Here is a 21,140-nt window from a genome sequence, read left to right as displayed (position 1 = left end):
TGTGTGCCACAACTACAGAGCCTGTGCTCTAGAGCCCTGGAGCCACAACTACTGAGCCCGTGCATCCTATAGCCAGTGCTCCACAACAGGAGAGGCCAGTGAAATGAGAGGCCAGTGCTACTCTCCCTGCATTGCAGCTGGAGAGTAGCCCCAATTTAACACAACTAGAGAAAAGCCTGTGCAGCAATGATAACCCAGTGCAGCCAAAAATAAACAAATAAATAAAAGATGGACAAGGATACAGCAGGAAAAAAAAAAAGATCCATACCTTACACCATATACTAAAACAAACTCCACACTCTTTAGGAAACTAAATGTAAAAAAGAAATTGATTGAAAATAATTTAATAAACTAGAAAAAATATGGTGAATTTCTCTGTAAACTCAATGTAAGGAAAAGCTTTCTAACACTGACTCAAAATCCAAAGGCAGTAAAAGATATAATTCATAAATTTGGGTACATGAAAGTGTTTTTTTAAATTGCATGGTAAGATAAAATCAAAAAAGAGCTGCCAAATCAGAAAACATTTGCAACATATATCACAGATACAGGGCTAATCAGTAATATATAAAGAACTCTTAAAATTTGAGGAGAAAGGACCAAAACTCTGATGAAAAGATGGGAAAGATGTAAGAACAGGAAAAAAAATCAAAATAATAAAGAAATAAAAACGGACCAGGCAAAGGCCAATGATGAGGCCGTGTCACCAACCATGGATTAATCCAATTTTGTGCACCTGAGGTCCAATTAAAACTATGAGAACTCCCACAATAGATTTCAGGCTGTAATTGAAAGTAAGTTTAATCTTTCAAAGACCTAAAATAATAGTAAGACATACTAGGGTACACTGACAAACCAGAAAAAAGGAAAGAAAGAAAGAAAGAAAATTACTTCCTTTTCATTACTAAACCTTACAATGAGTTTTTTCAATAAGTTCTGAGTTCCAGTTCCTACACGTGATAAAACTGGCCACCACAATCCAAACATCAGTAGGTCAGAAGGCTTCAGTATAAACTAGATAAACTTCTCAGGTCCCTTCTACCTCTAAAATTTCTGTAGTTTATTTTAAACTAATGTCCTAGTGTCCCAGTCTGTTTAAATCTACTCACTCAGTGAGGAAATAATAACTTTCCAGGCCCCTTCTTCCTAATTACACAGGGAGTTTCACCTGAGGACACTTACTGCCTGCAACAAAACACCAGATTCATGCATTTGTTTGTGTGTTTGTATTCCCATCACCGTTTATAAAAATGAAAGATTTAACATGGTGAGGAAATTGGACTGAAACAAGAGCAGTAAGAAATAAGAAAAAGTAATACCATAAATGATATTAGAACACAAAAATGCACGCTTCTAGTTTCTATGTTAGCTAGAGTGGGGCCACAAATTTGGCTTGCAGCTTCCTAACAGTTGGAGCAGAGAGGGACACAGGAGATAAAAGATTCATAATGTCTATAAAGCAATTTGGGCAGTTTTACCAAAGACCAGGATTCCGTTTACTTAGAGATGTGGTATGCTGCAGTAGCTTCCAGTGGTTCACAAGAGCCTGTGGTTAAACATCAAGGATTTATGCAAGTTGTTTGTTAAGCCATTGGTAGCTTGAATTCAGCCATGGTGGGAATGTTCAGTAAACACTACAAATCAGGGCATTTGGGGGTTTGTTTTTGTTTTTCACTTGGCCTTCAAAGAACTGGTTTGCCAGCACACCACTGCATGTTCCCATGGTCCTTGTAGGGGGACACAGTTTTGAGGCCAGAAGAGCTGCAAGTAGGAGAGAGAAGGGCTTGGTGTGCAAGTTTATTGAGTTCAGCAGAAATACTCCCTCAGAAGGAGAAAGAGAACATATACGCTCAAAACCGGAAAATGACTCTAGTTTGCATCAGTGCTCACCTCTCCCACCTCAATCCTTCCTTCTCTCCGGTATTACCTTTTGGAATTTCATAGCTGGGGTTACAAAAAGTGCTCGGTCCAAGGAGAGGCAGACATACCTTCCCATTCAAAAATGCATCCAGAGAGACTGGGAAAGGCTCAGGTGAAGGGTTTTATGCTTTCATCTGTGTCAGCACTTCCCCAGCCTATACTTCACAGCATTGTAACAAATGTCCTGAAGGGAGAAAAGTGTCCCAGGCTGAAATAAATTTGGGAATGAGTGGGTTAAAATGAAGCAACTTTCTTTACTGCAAGACTTATCAGAGCTTTTGGGAGGTGAATGTGCCCTTATGGCATGAAGTACACAACCTTATTTTACCCACAAAATACCTTGTGGTGGCAGGTCATCTTGCAGAACCAAGCTGAAAAATGCCACCCTGGGTTGTCAGGGTTTCCTGAGATTTTGAAAGGCAATACTGAGACATTACTCAACAGAAATAGTTCTTTCACATAGGACTTGAAGCTCTGACATATTTCTGTATAAAGACATGACTTTCATGTCTTTACTTTTCACCTGATCGGTTCTCGGCCTTTTGGCTAAGATCAAGTGTACTTTTCACCTGAACCATTTCATTAAGTCTGAGGGTGTCCACACATCTATCAGCAGAGCTTTCTTAAAGGAAACATTTCTGGACAAGGAATTTCGTAACTTGTGTCTCACACCCCCAGGAACTCATTCAGTTCTGCCTTGGAACAGCACAGGCAAAATCAAAGCCCAAAGCCAGTGTCCACTTATTTTCAACTCACGAGATTCTCAATCAGAGAAATGAGCATTTCTTGTCATTTTTTACTTGGAATTTTCACCCCCCTCAACTCTCATTCTATTTTTTCTTCTTCTGTCTCTTTTTTCAATAGTGTGTATCATGACCTGAGCCCTCCACACACGTAGTCATTCAGTCATTCACAGAACCCCTCCAGGTCCCAGGCCCTGCGTCAAGGAGCTCATAGTACAACATTAATGAATGTCCATTTCCTCTCCTATTCATCTTCTTTATTTGCTTTGTCTGAGCTCTCTCCCCCACTTTGCTTGGCACCCCTGCTGCTCCTCCCCACTGAAGTCCATCCTTCCTTTCTTGTTCCTTCCCTGGTAGCTTTTTCCAATGACTAACAGGAACCCAACTCAGCTGGTTTTTATCACGCTCCTGTCCTTGCATTTTCCAACTCAATTAAGCCATTACCAGAGCTAAATGAGGCATGGACTCTTCAAAAGTCACACCTGTCGTCAGGGAGATGGAGGGTAAGAACCTGTGCAGCTGGTGGGCGGTGGCAAGCAGGGCTGGAGAGAGGCAGCCGAGTGTGACCTGGCAGTCTGTGCTCCCGCAGTGCTGAAAGAGGGCCCTCATGGTAAAACACGATGTCCCCTGCTTTCATATAGAAAGAGTGAAGTCTGACACAGAACTGAGGTCAGTCACATTGGTGATCACAGATAAGAGGTCCCTAATTCTTTGGCAAATGTGTATCAGGTGCTTATAATAACCCACATTGTGGACGTGTCCTCAGCAAGAGGTAAAAAACCTGTAACCAGAGCCAGCTCGACGGGGATTTGTGATTATCAGTTGAATTTTCTCAGGTTTTCCCCTCCTGTTCACCCTCATTAAAACATACACGTTTCATCTTTCTGCGGTGGTGGCTTCACACCTTACTGTTTGTATTCTTCAAAATCAGAATGACGAAAGAGGGCAAAGATTACAGTACAATAAACCAGAGACAAATCAGTGTACTTGCCCTAGGAAGAAAAATGATAAGTGATCTCTATTGGAAATCAATTTGGGTTTCATAATCACCTTTTTTCCAGGCAACCTAGAACTTTTATTTCTACAGGCTGGGAGTTGAGAAATTGTAGTTTCTGAGCTTGTTGTGCTTCTCATTTACTAAGTGATTTTATGTTCAGAAGGCCTGTGCCTTGGTTTTCTCTCATTGAAATGTGGGCAAAACCATTCTCCTCTAGAGTTACAGAATTTCTCAAAATGTTAAAGCCATGGGGCAAGAGCCAAGATTTCTTTTACGAAAATTGAAGTGTTTCTGTGTTGACCCCCTAAACTTGCCTCGCTGTCCTGTGCTAATTTGTCCTTGACTCTGGAATTTGGATGAGCCATCCAACTTTTTGGACAAATGCAAGTTCAACAGGTATTTTTTGAGCACCCATTCAGTACCAGCTTCCTGGTTCCATGCTGGGGATGCAACTGTGATCTTGAAGCCCCTTCCCTTGGGAACTTTCAGTCTTGTGGGTTGACCCCTTCCCTGTCCCATCCTAGAATTGCCCAGCCAGTCCCTAGTTTTAACTGGTTATGCTTCATTTATTCATTCGGCAAATATCTGTGGAGCATCTACTAAGTTCCAGGCACTGTGCTTGGTGGCTGTTTACAATGAGGAAAAGAGACAGTCCCCCCAACCCCTTGAAGCTTCCAGCCCCCACTATGAATTAACTTTGTCTCATGACAGTCACCAGAAAGAATGTCACTCCTCCCTTTGTACTTTCTCAATGCTTAATTCATTCTTCTTAGCATTTGTATCACTGTAATTATAATACACCATCCTGTCTCCTTTTAAACCTTGAGCGCCTTGAAGACAACAATCTCAACTTTCTTTCCTCAATACCTTGCACTCCCTAGTGTCTAGCAAATAGAGGAGCTCAATCAATGTTTTTTGAGTGAATAAATAATTGCATGAATTTAGAAGCTCATGAACTTGTGGAACAATAGACCAGTCTGCTCTGACCTCCCATCCCAAGTCTCTTGGATGAGGAGCTCAATGATCAATCAATCACCTGTCAGTATTGAAACACTCATGACTTCAAGGACCTTCTAAATTAAAACCAGCTAGTCTGAGTCATTTCTTCTTCTTCTGTCTGCCATTGAGATAAAGAAGAAATACTAGCTTCAGCTTGTGTTTGAGATACTTTTTGCAGGAGGTAAACATGATTATATGTGATTCAAGTGAAATGAACTTATAGTTAGGAGAACAAATGATTTTATTTGTGACTCTTGGATAAGATACTGTTAATATCATGCATGTGCTGCTTAGTCACTCAGTCGTGTCCATCTCTTTGCAACTCTGTGGGCTGTATCCCACCAGGTTCCTCTTCCATGGGATTTTCCGGGCCAGAATACTGGAGTGAGTTGCCATTTCCTCCTCCAGGGGATCTTCCCAACCCAGGGATCAAACTGGGCTCTCCTGCATCTCCTGCAGTGGCAGGCAGATTCTTTTACTACTGAGCCACTAAGGGAAACCAACTGTTAACATAGCTGCCTATATATATTTATATACATTCATATGTATGTATATATGTGTGTGTGTGTGTGTGTGTGTGTGTGTGTGTGTGTGTGTGCAATAGTGGCTTAACCAGCTAGAAGCTTTCTTTCTCTGTCATGTAAAATTTCAGGAACAGCCTGAGATTCTGCTCCATGAAATCCTTAGGTCATGGCACCATCATTCCCTGGCATATGGTTCATGGTTCAAGATAGGCTCCAGCTGTCACATCCACCTCCATGCAGTAGAACAGAGGAAGGGGGAGATGAAATAACAAATAACAAAACAACAACTCTTTCTTAAGCATAATTTCCTAGAAGCTGCCATAGGGTACTTCAGCTTACATCCTATTGGCTAAAGCGTAGTCATATGGCCACTCATAATTATAATGTAGTTATATGACCACACATAATTATGGAGAAAGTAGTCTTTATTCTGAACAACCTTATCCAGGTAAAAACTATTTTACTGTGCCATAAAAGGAGTATAATATGAGGGATACAATTCAAAGTCCCTACCATAGATCCTACAACTGAAATGTTAGCGATTATTCAGAACTTTTGTATTCTCATTATTACAAGCTAAAGTCACAACGATGAACCCAATAGTTAATCCGCTGTGCTAGAATCACACTTGATACTTCTATGATTGTCAATATGTAGGGGTTAGGGGGAATGAAGTGGAAAGAAAAGAAAACTTTTGCAACAAAGAAGTTGGGGGTGGTGGGGCAATGATAATCTGTCTAAAGCAGTGGCAACAAGAATTGAGAAGGAAAAACGGAGTGGAAAGAGATGGTACAGTCAATGGAACAATATATTTGGATGTGGGAGGTAAGGGGGAAGAAGGATATAAAATGATTCTCAGCTTTGAAAGCAATTAGACCCTGGTAATTAGACTAAAAAGGGTAGTTTGGAAATCACATTAGACTCATGGAATTAACTGCTGCAAATTGACCCAAAATCTCTACTTTATCTATTACTTGCCATAAATTTTCTGTTGAATGTACTAATAAAGTTAATAAACTTCTCCAGGTAGTTAATCTTTCACAGGAAAAATCTAACAGGTCTCAGAGACTTCCCCTAGCAAGTTATAATGTCCCCTTTCCTCATTAAGTACACCACATAGGATTTCTTAAAATTCTGAGTTCTTGAGTCATTCTTAATTCAAGCACCAGAATTTCTCACATGAGGGATCCATTTCCCCATCTAGAAAGTGGAGTTGGTATTGCCCTCTTTACCATTGTGAAGTTTAAAATACATTGGATGTTTAAAGGACCTGACATGATGCTACTTTCTGTCTTCTTCCAAAGTCCCGTGTATGCATTCATTCAACAAACATTCATTCAGCAATTCCTGTTTCAGACTTTGTGCCAAGTGCTGATGAGCAAAGTTGAGTGTAATCACTGGAAACAAAGTTACTATTATGTGTGTGTGTGTGTGTGTGTGTGTGTGTGTGTGTAGTTTACCTCTGAGTGTTGAGGTAGATTCTGCCCACTGGTTGGGGAGCTCCTGAGGGTAGTGAACATCCTTGTGTGTGGCACCTTTATATTTCCAGTCCTTAGCACATGTACTTATTAAATGTATGAATGAATATATGACCAAGGACAAGAAATGAAGCCAAAAGTCTGAGAGCAGGACTGGAGACATAGAACTAGGATGGTCATGGATGTTCAGATGTTATTGGAGACAGTTCTGTGAATGTTGAGTATCTGCTGGGGTGCTCCTTCCAATGGGGGCTCAGCACCCTCTGCTAGTGTGACTACTGGAGAAGAAGGTGGGCTCCTAAGGGGTCGGGGCTGCATATAACCATGGTTAAGAGCTTGGAGTCTGAAATCAGACATTTATGCATCTAATTGTAACAAAGTGTGATCAGTCTTCCAAGACGGGAATTCCAAGATACAAGATATAAAAAACTGTAACAGGTGGACCTGCCTAATCTGAGAGTTCTTGAAGAGTCCTCTAAGTTGCTCGCTGCACAACTGAGGGGTTAGTGTGGCTAGAAATCCAACCTGTGCTCCACTCCCAAGCTGGACAGAAATCTTGGTACAAGGCTGTGTCTGGCCCACAGGAGTTCAGTTATGGATGTCTGAAATCTGAAAGACAAGGAGATGTTTTCCAGGCAAAGTTTAGGCCAGAGGGATCATGGTAGGGGAATGGCATATGTGCGTCTAAGGATTTTTTACAAGGCCTGTACTTGAGGATGTAATGGAAGTTCAGTGAGGCTGCAGTGTGGAGTTCAAAGGGAAGACTAGCAAGAGTGAGACTGGAAAGGTATTCATTACAGCTGGCGTTTCCTGTGAGTTTGCTAGTTACACTGTGCTAATGGCTCTCCATGCATTATTTTATTGAGTTCAGAGGTTAAGTAACTTTTCCAAAGTCAAATGGTTGGAACTATAATTGAAAGCCAGGTTTAACTCCAGAGCCTGTGCTCCAAACCACTTGTTCCATGGCATCCAAAGACTTGCAAAGGTGGACTGCAAAAGGACAAAACTGGAGACAGAAAGACCAGTTAGGAAATAACTGCACAAATCCAGATAAGAAATGCTGGTGGACTTAAGATGGCCTTGGGAATAGGAAACAGCAGGTGCATTCCACTGACATTTGGGAAGTAGAGTCTATAGAACTTGGTAACTATTTGAATGTGAAGGACAATCATGAGAAGAGGGAGGAGGTAGTGAGGAGTCCTTATTTTGTGTCTTTGTGGATAGCATGTCATTTGTTGAGCCAGATAACAGTGAAGGAGGAACAAGGTTGAGAGGAAGGGAGTTTAGAGTCTGTCAAGTTGGAAGCACCTGTGGGACATTGGGGTGGAGATGCCCAGTTGACAGTTCCAGTGCTTGGACCTGAGCCTGGCCTGAGCCTCAGGAGAGGCTGTGTAATCAACATGTAATTGGTGATTTGAAGTTGACCCACAGAAAGGGTGAGACAGAGTGTCAAGTGAGAAGCAGAGAGCTCTTACTAGGAAAATGGTGCTAAGGCAGAAGGACCATTCCCTAGATCCAGCTGTAGAGTCTGGTAGAACATAATCAGACCCTTGATTTATCTGCATCCTTTACAAGAACTGCTCTTCAAAGGCTTATGGAGTGTCATTTTACAAACTGAAACCATAAGTCTGGGATGAAGAGACCCCAAAAGGGGAGGCTACCATAATAAATAAAAATAAGTGGCCTTCTCTGACAGTTTTGTTTGACTTATAGTCAGATTTAAACTTAGATATGACCCACTCTATATTTTCCATAAAAACATATATGCTGAATAAAAGAGCATTAATAGTGTTATAATACAAGGAACAGATACCACTAGGCCAGTTCTAAGCCTTATTCATAGAGAAGAATGAATAGATTAAAATTCAGTGGCAACATCAGTGGAGCTTTAGTTTATCAGTGGCCTCTTTAAACACAGTTCTGCTCTGAATATGGGCAAGTGAATTTTTCTGTATCTTACATGAATTGCTATAAGCATGAGCCTCTAAGCTATGCACTCTCCACCTGCCTCTCTAAATGGAAATACTGAGCCACTTCTGTTGCAGTCATCCAAACATGGGATTGAGCTTAGTTGAATTCATTTTGCCTCTCTTTTTTTTAGAAAGTACTACACACGGTCTCTGCATGATGTGACTTCTGAAGACTCAAGAGCCACCCACCTAACTAGTCTGCAATGGAGAAGGCAGAAGTGGAAATTCAAACACCACGGTTCCATTCTATTAAATCTGTAGACATGTGCCCCCACTGCAGGGAGTGAGTTGCACCAAGGGGGAAAGTCCTCAGGAGCCCCCAGACCACCAGCACTCGTGTCCCTCTCCCTGGACAGAAAGCAGAACTATGGCACTTTATAGCTGCTGTTGGATCCTCTTGGCTTTTTCTACCTGGTGCACTTCTGCCTATGGGCCTGACCAGCGAGCCCAAAAGAAAGGGGACATTATCCTCGGGGGTCTCTTTCCTATTCATTTTGGGGTTGCAGCAAAAGATCAGGATCTAAAGTCGAGGCCGGAGTCTGTGGAGTGTATCAGGTAAAGTCAGAAGTTGCTTCTCCTCTGGGTGGTTAGAGAAAAGCTGTACCAAACCCAAGATAATTTTTTCAAAGTTGGTTCTCTTTTCAAAAATGGTGATTAGTCATCATGCTGATGCTTATTATCCCCTCCCCTCATTTTTTTAAAAGAAATTTTTCTAAAAATCAAATGTCAAAGATATGAAATAGAAAAACCCATTGGCTGTTGAAGCCTGTGCTCGGTCACTGGGTAACTGAATCGTCATTGTTCACCTGGAGGCAGTGTTGCTTAATGGAAGATTAAGTACCTAGGAAGAAATTTATTGTAGCTATTGAGCTATTTTTGCAAACCTGAGTAGTAAAACCTCCCATTGACCTTAAGTGTCCAAATGGTCATAGTTGACTGTTGGCTGCCTCACTCTGATTTGCTTAAGGATTTTAAAGTTGAAAGAAGCTTCAGTGACTGGCATGACCCAGGCATCTTCAAATGCAGCCCATAGCATTTGAAACCACTCCTATTAGAAAGTCTTATAGAAAGCTGAAATCCCCTTGGTAACACAGAATCCATCTAACTCCCTCATGGACTCTCTCTTCAGCCATTAGAAGACAGCTAACATGCCCTCTTGAATCATTTTTTTTCCAGACCTAATAGTTTCAGTTTTCTTAATAATTATTTCATGGCATGATTTTCAGACCCTCACCACTCTGGCTGCCCTCTGTCTAATGTTCCCTAATTTATCATGACTCCTCTTATGGCATCTAACACTGGGCACAATTCCTTCAAATAGTATCTGACTTCTGCAGAGGACAGTAGGCTGTAAATCACCACCCTTAATCTGAACATCAGAGACCGTTACTCACCTCAAACCTTGACCCATCTTCTGAGAGAGAAGAGCACTTTCTCTTGAAACTTACAACTTCCAGATGGGATCCAGCACTTTTCCTTTGTCTTTCTGATAGCTAGAAAATGAAAATGAAAACTAGAATTGTTCCAGCAAAACTGGTTTTCTGCTCATGTTCTAATGAGGGCTCACAAATTAGATAACATTCTCATGTTTTTTTATGAGTGCAGAAAAGCTAAGTGTAGAGTTTTGATGATGCTGCTTATAACCTTCACATAATCCATGAGGACATATATCCTCTTTGTTGTACCCTACAGGACAGAGTTGTGCAGGCACCACATACTGAGATCACATAAGAGCTTGCCCTGAATTAATATGTATATATTAATTCTATTTTAAAAAAAAAGATTGGAGAAGGAAATGGCAACCCACTCCAGTATCCTTGCCTGGAAAATTCCATGGACAGAGGAGCCTGGCAGGCTATAGTCCATGGGGTCTCAAAGAATCACACACAACTGAGCAACAGAGCGCATGCACACACACACACACACAGATAGGAATATAGATGTTTTGTGCAATGAAAAATTCTATAATATGTCTTCATAACTTTTCAGGTTTAAAAATAAACAAATGAAGGAAATATGAAGAAATATTACTAAGAGAAAATGTCATATTAAAAGTTAGACCAGGAACTTTGGGAAGCTAACTGATACAGTCAAGTATAACAGCTTATATTTCTCTCCCCCTGCCACTGAGTTCAAGTCATGAAACCCACGATACAAAGAGAGAACCTTCGGAGTTGTTAGGTTTTCTTCTCTGGGCACTAATATAGATCTAGAGCACTTACCAAGTTCTCACTATGAGCTGTGTCCTGGGAGGGCGAAAGCTATGTCACGAACCCTATTTCTCTTTGTTCATTTGCTTGATTTTTATTTAAAATAATATTCTTTGAAAAGCAATTCATGCCCATTTTTAAAAATACAAAGTATAAAAGAGACCAGAAAAAGCACACAATGTTAAAACTCATCATTCTACCACCCAGAAGTAACCACTGTTTGTGAGCAGCTTCCTATGCATAGTATTTGTTTGTTTGTTTATAAAGATGAGATCACTCATTTCCCTTTCCCCTTCAACCTCCAGAAATGTCATAGTTTAAATTTGTGACTGCAAATCTGAAACTAGTTTTAGGTTCCTATGTGTTAAAATCCTAATCTATTTTTATTTTCCCTGATCCTTTTTTTTTTAATCTCTGTATTACTTTTATTAAAATACCTCATATCAGCTACTTCAAATTCTTTACTGGATGATGCAGAAAAAAATGATTCATTCTGTTACTAACCACAATCCTTGTTATTATTGGTCCCTAACTCTGTGTGAGGCACCACACTGAGAATTTTGTGTAGTTATCTCATATTCACAGCCTCCCTCTGAGGTAGGTGTTATCCCTGTTTTACAGAGAGGACTTTGAGTCTCAGAAAAGGCAATGTCATAAAATTAGAGTAACAGAGCCAGGTTCAAACCCAGCTTTGCCCGGTCTGTACTCTAAAAAAGTTGACCAGAAAGCCTCTTGCTTTCTTCCATTTCTTCTTTCTTCCAGGTATAATTTCCGTGGATTTCGCTGGTTACAAGCTATGATATTTGCCATAGAGGAAATAAATAGCAGTCCAGCCCTTCTTCCCAACATGACCCTGGGATACAGGATATTCGACACCTGTAACACCGTCTCTAAAGCCTTGGAGGCCACCCTGAGTTTTGTGGCCCAGAATAAAATCGACTCTTTGAACCTTGATGAGTTCTGCAACTGCTCAGAGCACATCCCCTCTACAATCGCAGTGGTGGGAGCTACTGGCTCGGGCATCTCCACGGCAGTGGCCAACCTGCTGGGGCTCTTCTACATCCCCCAGGTACCCACGCTGCCTTAGATGGGGCAATGAGGGCAGGGGTCGGGAGCAGCAGGCTCGGAGGATGCCACACGCAGTGTCCATACAGTTTGCTGTTATATTTTCCCTTCTCTGGCTTTACTTTGGCACCAAAGATCTTTTAATTATCTGTATCATGACCACTGGGGATTTCTGAGACCCCAGAGTCATCAACGTCTACTAGACCTTCACAGTTCTTCCAAAATTCTTTCAAACATAAAACTTTTTTTTAACTCCAGTGTTTATGGCCATTCTTCTGCCCTTCCTAAAAGGAGTAAGACCAAATGCTGTAAATCCCACCTTTCAAACCCAAAATATCTGCCCTAAATCCTATTCCCTGAAAAGTCTCTGTCTCTCTCTCCTCTGGTTGAAAGTTTGGCTCAGAGGAAAGTAGAGTATATTTTCTCACCGGACCTTAATCATTATCTTGCACATTCTAGAACTGGAAAATATCCTGTTTCGTTCAACCAGTACTTGTAGAGTATATATGAATAAGCAGAGTCTACTGTGCAAGAGCTCAGCCTAGATAGGGAAATAGGTGTCTGCATTTTCAGATACTAACAATTCACTGAAATAAGTGCTTTAATAAATATTTGTTCAAAGTTACATGTTTTTTTTTTCACCAAAAAAAAAAAAAGACAGCAAACTCTAAATGCCATTTTGTGACCTGATTTTTTTCCCATTAAGTCTATAGAGCAAACCTTTTTTCATGTTAATATTTATAGGTCTGTGACATCATTTTATAATAGTGAAAAATTGGAAACAACCTAAATGTCCGTGGATGGGAGAATCAGCTCAACTGTGTTGCATCTGATATCAATTTTTAAATGTAATTATAAATCACACTTTAAATTATTTTCTTCAACATCTAGTATTTAAAATTTGCAAGAGTACCTTTGCTAATTCACATTTCCAGGCTGGAAGGTCTCCATTTCCTTGATGATAGCCATTATCCCTTTTTATATACGTGGCAACTGAGAAAGTCTTGTCATCATTTCCCAAATCCTTACTTCAGGGAATTAAAGGTATTTCCCATGGGGAAGCCCTGGCTCTGTAATCTTTGTGCCAAAATGATCTAACAAAGCCCGCAACAGTAAATGTGTTGGGCAAGATGCAAATATGCATCTTTATATTTGGCATATTGTGCAGTAGTACTTTAAAACACAGTTAAAGCAAGTTGTCATGGTCAACAGATGTATGGTGTAACTGCCATCAGGTAAAGAACATGAAGGGGAGGGTTTTAATTCATTGTGGTTTGGATGAAAGATCAAGTTAAGTTGAACTTGAATTGTAAAAGTGTTGAGGAAACCATAATGATTATCAGTCAAACCAATGTAAGTATATCTGTGGCAGCAGTTCTCTGTCATGGCTGCATGTTGGAATCACTTCAGGAGGTTTAAACATACTAATGACTAGGACTAACCCACCAGAGATCCTTGTTTAATTAACATGAGATGCAACCTGGGCATCAGAAGTTCTGAAAGCTCCCTAGAGGAGTTTAACGCACAGCAAAGCTAGGAACCCCTGCCCTGCAAGGTGAGGACAGAGGCCCCAGTTGTATTTCTTATGCTACTCACGCCACCAAGTGGCTGGAACAAGTGGGCTGGCTGGAAAAAGTTGTGGTTAGAAGTTTTCTGAATCATTCATGAAACTCTCCCCTCTTACAATAAAAAAGTTTTGTGTGTTTTTAAGGGGCTTTTTTGGGGGGAGAAGTGGGTAATGAAGTGGTATTTATCCCCACTTTTATAGTTTGCCTTTCTAAAAGTAGACAAATGTTATAAATGCATTCTTTAAGAGAAACATATCCATGAAGGATATGTTTGTTTGTAATTTTTATATCTTTGAAACCCTTTTGGCCCATTTTTCAAAAGAAGATCAAGAAGCAAACAATAATGAATGAATTTACAAAAGGCCTGAATAGACTTTTCTGTCACTTGAGTCTACAAATGGAGCTCTCTAAAAACAATAACATCTCAACAATTAATCTAACTACCTGCCTGATGAGATCTCATAGTAGAACAAGGAGCTTATTTCAATGAAAGAAAAAAAGTGTCATTTTCACATTATAATTCCCAAAATCAAAGCTCTTATCATTCCCTCATTACTGAGAAGAAGTTCCATTTAGTGTAAAAATGCTTTGTCCTTCAGATGAAATGGTTCAGTAACTTGAAACTTCCTAACTGGTGAGCCAAAACACCCAAGGGTGCTGCAGATGAGCTAAGACACTGATCCTCTCTGGGTCTGGGATGGTGGGTGGGGTCTAGGGTGGTCAGAGCTAGTCAACCTCCTCCGTTCACCCCACCCTCTATGTTTGCCATAAGGTGGAAAGAAATTGGAAGCTCTGCACTAATGAATGCTTTACATGGTATTTGGATACCCCTTTAGGCAAAGATCTTTTACCACCAAAGATCTTGGCTTTCAATTATTGGTGACCCACTCCCATGCTCAAATATAGAACTGGCTATGTCCTAGAAAGTGGAAATACATCAAGACAGCTTCTCCAGGGTGTTTTTCAGCCTCTCCAAGTTTTGGAGACCCACATCAAAAGCCTATCAAGGGAACTCCCTGGTGGCCCAATGGCTAAGAGACCAAGCTCCCAATGCAGGGGGCTCAGGTTTGATCCCTGATCAGGGAACTAGATCCCACATGCCAGAACTAAAGACTGAAGATCCTGTGTGCCAGTACAGCCAAATAAATAAATAAAAGAAATATTTTTTTTAAAAGTCCGTCAAGCAGCCTCGACCACCACCTGAAACTACAGAAGAAAGGGCTCTCAGTGGTGGTTGAGCTCACTGAGAAGCCAGAACTGGAAAGGATGTTTTTCTGACTGTATTTGATGATGTGCCTCATTGGTATTGTGATGAAGGGGAATTGAGCCTAATAAACCTAAATGGCTAATTGAGCCTAAATAATAAGCAGTTCTTAGAAATGACTGCAATTGTGGGTACTTTTGTCTAAAGTACTGCGAGGGTAGAGTAGGTGGGAAGATAGGGGAAGAAAGAAAGGGAATAGCTGGAGACTAGAAGAGAGAAACTAGGCAGAATAAGAAAGGGGAACCCCAGGGGCTCCTCTAAAGAGCCTTAGGTTCATAATCCAAAGGGAACCTGACTCCTTCCAGAAGTGAGTCATGGACAAAGTGTTCATTATAGTAAAGGGGAAGCTAAAATATTCAAATGAGAGTGTGGACCCCACAGGCAGAAGATATGTACATGGAGCTATTGTAACCAATGAGGAAGCACAGAGAAAGTTAGGAGAAATTATGGAACAGTGCATAAAGGATAAGTAGATCCTATGGTTGTTGAGTTGACTTTATAGCCACATCCATTTTTTTTTTTAATTTATTTTTGTCTATGGTGGGTTTTTGTTCCTGCACACAGGCTTTCTCTAGTTGCAGTGTGTGGTTTTCTCATTATGGTGGCTTCTCTTGTTGCAGAACATCTGCTCTTGGGTGCACAGGCTTCAGTAGTTGCATCTTCAAGAACTCTAGAAACCGAGTTCAGTAGTTGTGGCTCAGGGGCTTAGTTGCCCCAGGCAGGGCACGTGGAATCTTCCCTAGCCAAGGATCGAACCTGTGTCCCCTTCATTGGCAGGTGGATTCCCAACCACTAGACTACCTGGGAAGTCCCAGACCCATTTTGAAGGGAGCAATGTGAAGGATCACCTACTAGGAATCAGAATGCTCCTTGATTGACTGGCAGTTGCTTGAGTGCTCACACTGGAGAGGAACAGATTCTGGTTGTCCTCACTCTTTTATCCTGTCTGCAGTGGCCAGCATGGCCAGCGTGTCTGATGTATTAGATCAGTGAATGCTCAAAGACCCTCCTCCACACAGCCCTGAGGTCCACCTGGCACCTCCCTCACTCCTTCACTCTGTATTCTCTCCAGGTCAGTTATGCCTCCTCCAGCAGACTCCTCAGCAACAAGAATCAGTTCAAGTCCTTCCTCCGCACCATACCCAACGATGAACACCAGGCCACCGCCATGGCTGACATCATCGAGTACTTCCGCTGGAACTGGGTGGGCACAATTGCAGCTGACGATGACTACGGCCGGCCAGGGATCGAGAAATTTCGAGAGGAAGCTGAGGAGAGGGACATCTGCATCGACTTCAGCGAGCTCATCTCCCAATACTCTGATGAGGAAGAGATCCAGCAGGTGGTGGAGGTGATCCAGAATTCCACCGCCAAAGTCATCGTCGTCTTCTCCAGCGGCCCAGACCTGGAACCCCTCATCAAAGAGATCGTTCGGCGCAATATCACAGGCAGGATCTGGCTGGCCAGTGAGGCCTGGGCCAGCTCTTCCCTGATTGCTATGCCCGAGTATTTCCATGTGGTCGGAGGCACCATTGGGTTTGGTTTGAAGGCTGGGCAGATCCCAGGCTTCCGGGAATTTCTGCAGAAAGTCCACCCCAGGAAGTCTGTCCACAATGGTTTTGCCAAGGAATTTTGGGAAGAAACATTTAACTGCCATCTGCAAGAGGGTGCTAAAGGACCGTTACCCGTGGACACCTTCCTGAGAGGGCACGAAGAAGGAGGTGCCAGGATAAGCAATAGTTCCACTGCCTTCCGACCTCTGTGTACAGGGGAGGAGAACATCAGCAGTGTTGAGACCCCTTACATGGATTATACACATTTACGGATATCCTACAATGTCTACTTAGCTGTCTACTCTATTGCTCATGCCCTACAAGATATATACACCTGCATACCTGGGAGAGGGCTCTTCACCAACGGTTCCTGTGCAGATATCAAGAAGGTTGAAGCTTGGCAGGTACCTCCTTCTCTTAGATAGCAGTTCACTGTGTAATAAGCAGAGCTGGACTGATTCAAGCAAGACAGATTAAAGTGGTTACCTCAAAATGTCAATACCTAAATGAGGTCACTAGATGTAGCGTTGGAGTTAAATTGCCTTTTCAAACGTCTGAGCACCTGACTCCTGCAAAACTGATATAATTTACATTGATTCTCTGTTTCAAGCCTTGAGCTCAACTATTCATTAGGCTAGTGGTTCAAAATACCTGGAGTATGGTCCCTAAATATCTTTAAATATCCCAGGACAGATTTAGTACTGGCAGGAGTGTTTTTATAGTGCTTAAATTAATGATATTGTTCCCTTGTAGGCAACAAATATTTTTTGAGTACCTATTATATCCCATATGCTAAGAGGCATAAAACCATAAAATTAGTGTCACTATGTTTAGCCACCTCTTTGCCTTTATATTACTCACAATATAATGTGTTGGACCCCAAAAAAAGTCAACTAAGCTTAGGACACAAGTAAATCAAGGGCACAGAAAACAACAACAACAACGAAAAACTCTTCTTAAAAAGATGCTGGATATTTCAAAAAGAAGCCCTAAAGTAGTTATCATAAAAAATAATCCAAACTTCAGTGGAACCCCAGCTCTTTAGACTTGTTTTGTATTTTTGAATTATACACAGGAGAGACATAAACTTCTTTTATTTCATAGAGCTTCTGAAGGTCAAAGTCTGACCTGACATATCCCATGAAGCCATTCATCTCTTGCATATGTACTTTGATTTTTCAGTCAGACTGTGTTTTACGCTCTCTTTATATTTTCCTCTGATAGACTGAACTATCAGAGTTCATGATGAGAGGGTAGTGAGGGGAGAGTGTGGAACCCCTGACTATGGGTCGAATGACTCAGCTTCCAGCTTCAGCTATGGTTCCCGCTTTTACTGTCTGCATCATCTCAGGAAAGACACCACTCTAAGTCAGTTTCTTCATCTGTAAAATGACCATAATACCCAGCCTACTTTCCACCCAAGTTTTTTGGAAAAGGAAATGAGATGATCTATGTGAAAGCAATTAGTAAATTTTCAAACTCTGAACAGGTGGTGATTGTTTTAAGTAGGATTCCAACATGCCTCAAATTAATCGATAAACTGCGTAAAAATTGATAAGGAAAATAGCTTTGCATACAGAACCCAACCACCTCAAACCCTTGGGAAAAGTTGCCAAGAAACAAAGGGTGTACATCCTATCTATGTCAGTCACTTTAGCAATTCTCGTAGAATGAGGAGTGACTGTCTAGGCTGGTAGAAGGAGCCAGGAGGACCTACAGGTTCTCAGCCCTTCTTGTGTATGAAAAGTCTCACTCAGACATCACTGTTGGCTAAAGTTTCTAATCTTTATGAGGGACTGAAAGTTTCCTTCCTCACATTGCACCCCACATACTGTCTGACAAAGAAAAAGGAGCTCTAATGAAGGTCAAAGACCAAAAAGACTTCAGAAACCATGATACTAAGGAGTGGACTTTCAAGAAAGAAGAATAGACGGTCTTTTAGTAAATACTAGTGTCTTTCTCTCTTCCCTTTCATGTCTCCCTCTCCTTCTTCTTTTCCTTCCTGAGAAGCCTATGGGGAAAAAAAAAACCCTAAAGAAAAATCCCAGGGTGAGATTGAAGGGGAAAGAGGCTTCCAGCGGGTAGTTCAATAGGTCTGCTCTTAAATGACGCTTTTCCCAGACAAGGAAGTAATATCTGGATGTTCAAGGCTGAAACGGACATAGGAGGAAAAAAAAAAAAAAACAAGAATTAAGCTATAGTCAAGAGTGGGACTTTCAGTTTCATGCAGTGGAAAATTCAAACCAATTGGCTTAAACAAAAGCAATAAGCATTAATATCTCACAATACTGAAGATCTCAGAAAGACTCCAAGTAAAACTAGACTCTCTCTTCATCTCTTTGTTCCATATCCTTTGGGGTTAGCAGTTTTCCTCCTCTGCAGCAGCTTCAGGCTCAAAAATCCTTACTCCTGCTGCTGCTGCTGCTAAGTCGCTTCAGTCATGTCCGACTCTGTACTTCCCAGGATTTCTTGGAAAAGTCCCAGAAACCACATTGATTAGACATCCATGAAGTTAGGAGTGGAGTTCTCCCAAACTACTTAGACTGAGCATAAGAGGAGAGCTGGATCCCCAAAGGGCAATCAGAATGCTATTAGCAAAAGGAGGAGGAAAGAAAAGCTAAGTGGCCAAAATAAAGAGTAGCCACTACATAGACACCTCAGCTGACCATAGGACAGGTAAGTATGTGTCCTCCTGGCTCACACAAGATCTGGTACAATTCGTCCAGGAGAGGAGACAGGAAAATAGGGTCAGAGCTCTGGGGAGGAGCAACATGTGGACATTGGCCAAAGTGTCCTGTGTGCTTGCTGTAAAGTCTCCTTTAAGCCTCAGGAACCCAGGTGGTTGGGTGGGTGGGTGGGTGTTCTGCAATTTAAGATCTTTGCCATGTCTCAGTCTATCAGCAGATGGACCAACAATTATTCACTCTCATTATTAACACCTACATGGAAACATACCACCTGTACAATCTATCCAGTCTAATCCTGGAATTCCACCCCCACCTTCTCTCAATTCTCTTCTAAGCCAGTCTGCCTCGTACCTCCCCACAAAGCACTTACTAATTTTTGGCATAGTACTTGTACCTGAGGAGCTGTCAATTTTTGTCTCCTCTGTCATTATCCACCATGAACTTTTAACTTTTTTTCAAAATTCTCCTTCTCCTGGAAGTCTTTTCTAATTATACCCCTCACCACCACACACACACACTTTCTGACCATTCTTTCTTTTTCACTTTTCTTTTTTCTTCACTTTTGCCATTTATATAGACCCAATATAATTTTCTACAGCTCTTCAGTGGACCAAAATAGATTCTTGTCAACAAAACTTCTGATTAAATAAGGTCAATCACAATTTTCTTCTTTTGTTCTTTTCTTTTCTTCTTTTCTTCTTCTTTTCTCCCCATAAAATTTATCAGTCAAGTCATATGCCTTTAAAGTAACACTAACAGGTAACTTAAGAGCACACAGCATACAATTCCCTCCACAGACACCCCCAAGGCCTCCTCTCACCACTCCTCAGCTTTCTCTTCCCTCTGACTCCTCTGCTCTCCTCTGAGCTTCATAAAAGCAGGAACTGCATCTGTATTGTTCAGCACTGTGTCCAGAACCTCTGACACCTGAATATGTGTAGAAAAAAATGAATGAATGAATAGCAAGCTAGTTGATTTGACCTGACAACACAACATAGAGAGAGTCCTTTGCAGACAGTTATTCAACCCAACAACCCAGCCTTGAATCAATGACTCTGGTCAGGATATTCTAGACTCTGATTGGATGAGCTTGGGTCATATGCCCAGGACAGTCTAAACTCTGATTGAATGAGCATATTAAATTTGATTTAATTATCAAATTTGAGTGGAACATCATGTAAATAAATAGGTAAGGAACCACCTGCTTCCTTCTTTCAGGATGATTGTGCACAAGGCATGCTTCCTGCTTTCTCCCACCTTATACCAGCCACTTACTAGTCAAAAAATAGGCATGCATGGGAATTCCCTGGCGGTCCAGTGGTTAGGAGTGGATACTTTCACTGTGGGGGCCTGGATTCAATTCCTGGTTGGGGAAATAAGATCCCATAAGCCGAGTAACACAGCCCCCAAAAAGGTATGCATGATGAAAGAATGGTGGTGATAACAGAAGTCAAATGGAATTAATCTTTCTAGGAATTGCTGGTACCATTGGGGTCTGGTGGGGAGGGGATGAATTGAGGTGAGAGCCAGAGACAGTAGAGGGGAAATAAGAAAACATGACTGAGGTTAGAGAAAGGAATTGGTCCTGGATTTCCTTACACTCAGCACAGGAAGTGGCCATGAAGCAATAGACTCTTCTTACCTATGTGAGCTGTCCCTCGTTTTTGTGAACGGAGTGCTTCATGCAGTCCATCCCATTTTCCCTCTGTGCTAAGACGTTATGTCATATGTACATGCTGGAAATTCTAGTTTCTAGTCTTTGGCTTAATTCAATTGACCCTTAGAGTACATACCAAGAGGTGATTCCCATTAATGCTTATAATGAGCAATAATTTGACTTTAAAATCCTTTAGAGGAAATACCCCAAAAGGCCACAAGATGGACACATTACCACATAATAGATAATACATGATAATACACACAATAGATGATACATAATAATACATAATAAGTGATGCATGGTCCCTCTTCTCGAATGCCTTTCTTGGTGTTTAGTTTTCTTTTTGACTCTGTCAGTCTCTGTATATTATCTTCTATGTTTAAGTCTTTCAGTTTTTTTTTTCTTTTTCTTCCAACCCAAGGATTGAACCTGTATCTCCTGTTTCTCCTGCATTGCAGACAGATTCTTTATCTACTAAACCATCAGGGAAGCCCTCTTTCTC

The 21,140-nt window shown here is 41.3% G+C and overlaps 1 protein-coding gene and 1 long non-coding RNA gene across 5 annotated transcripts in view; one reads left to right on the top strand and one right to left on the bottom strand.

Annotated features, from left to right (window-relative positions):
• CASR (calcium sensing receptor) overlaps positions 1 to 21,140 on the top strand; it is an 84,661-nt gene that overhangs the window by 43,505 nt on the left and 20,016 nt on the right. For all 3 annotated transcript variants that reach the window (XM_061167027.1, XM_061167026.1, XM_061167025.1), the window contains exons 2-4: positions 8,763 to 9,186; positions 11,604 to 11,910; positions 15,811 to 16,695. In XM_061167027.1, coding sequence (XP_061023010.1) covers positions 8,999 to 9,186; positions 11,604 to 11,910; positions 15,811 to 16,695 — 1,380 coding nt within the window. In that variant the 5' untranslated portion in view covers positions 8,763 to 8,998. The remainder of the gene's footprint in view (positions 1 to 8,762; positions 9,187 to 11,603; positions 11,911 to 15,810; positions 16,696 to 21,140) is intronic.
• Positions 16,691 to 21,140, bottom strand: part of LOC133073506 (uncharacterized) — a 28,811-nt gene continuing 24,361 nt past the window's right edge. For both annotated transcript variants that reach the window (XR_009696994.1, XR_009696993.1), the window contains 2 exons: positions 19,799 to 19,905; positions 16,691 to 16,745 (listed from right to left, as the gene is read on the bottom strand). This is a non-coding gene — a long non-coding RNA (uncharacterized LOC133073506). The remainder of the gene's footprint in view (positions 16,746 to 19,798; positions 19,906 to 21,140) is intronic.

Source organism: Dama dama, chromosome 19, assembly GCF_033118175.1.
Source record: "Dama dama isolate Ldn47 chromosome 19, ASM3311817v1, whole genome shotgun sequence".
NCBI lineage: Eukaryota > Metazoa > Chordata > Mammalia > Artiodactyla > Cervidae > Dama > Dama dama.
This window is presented reverse-complemented; position numbering and strand designations above follow the sequence as displayed.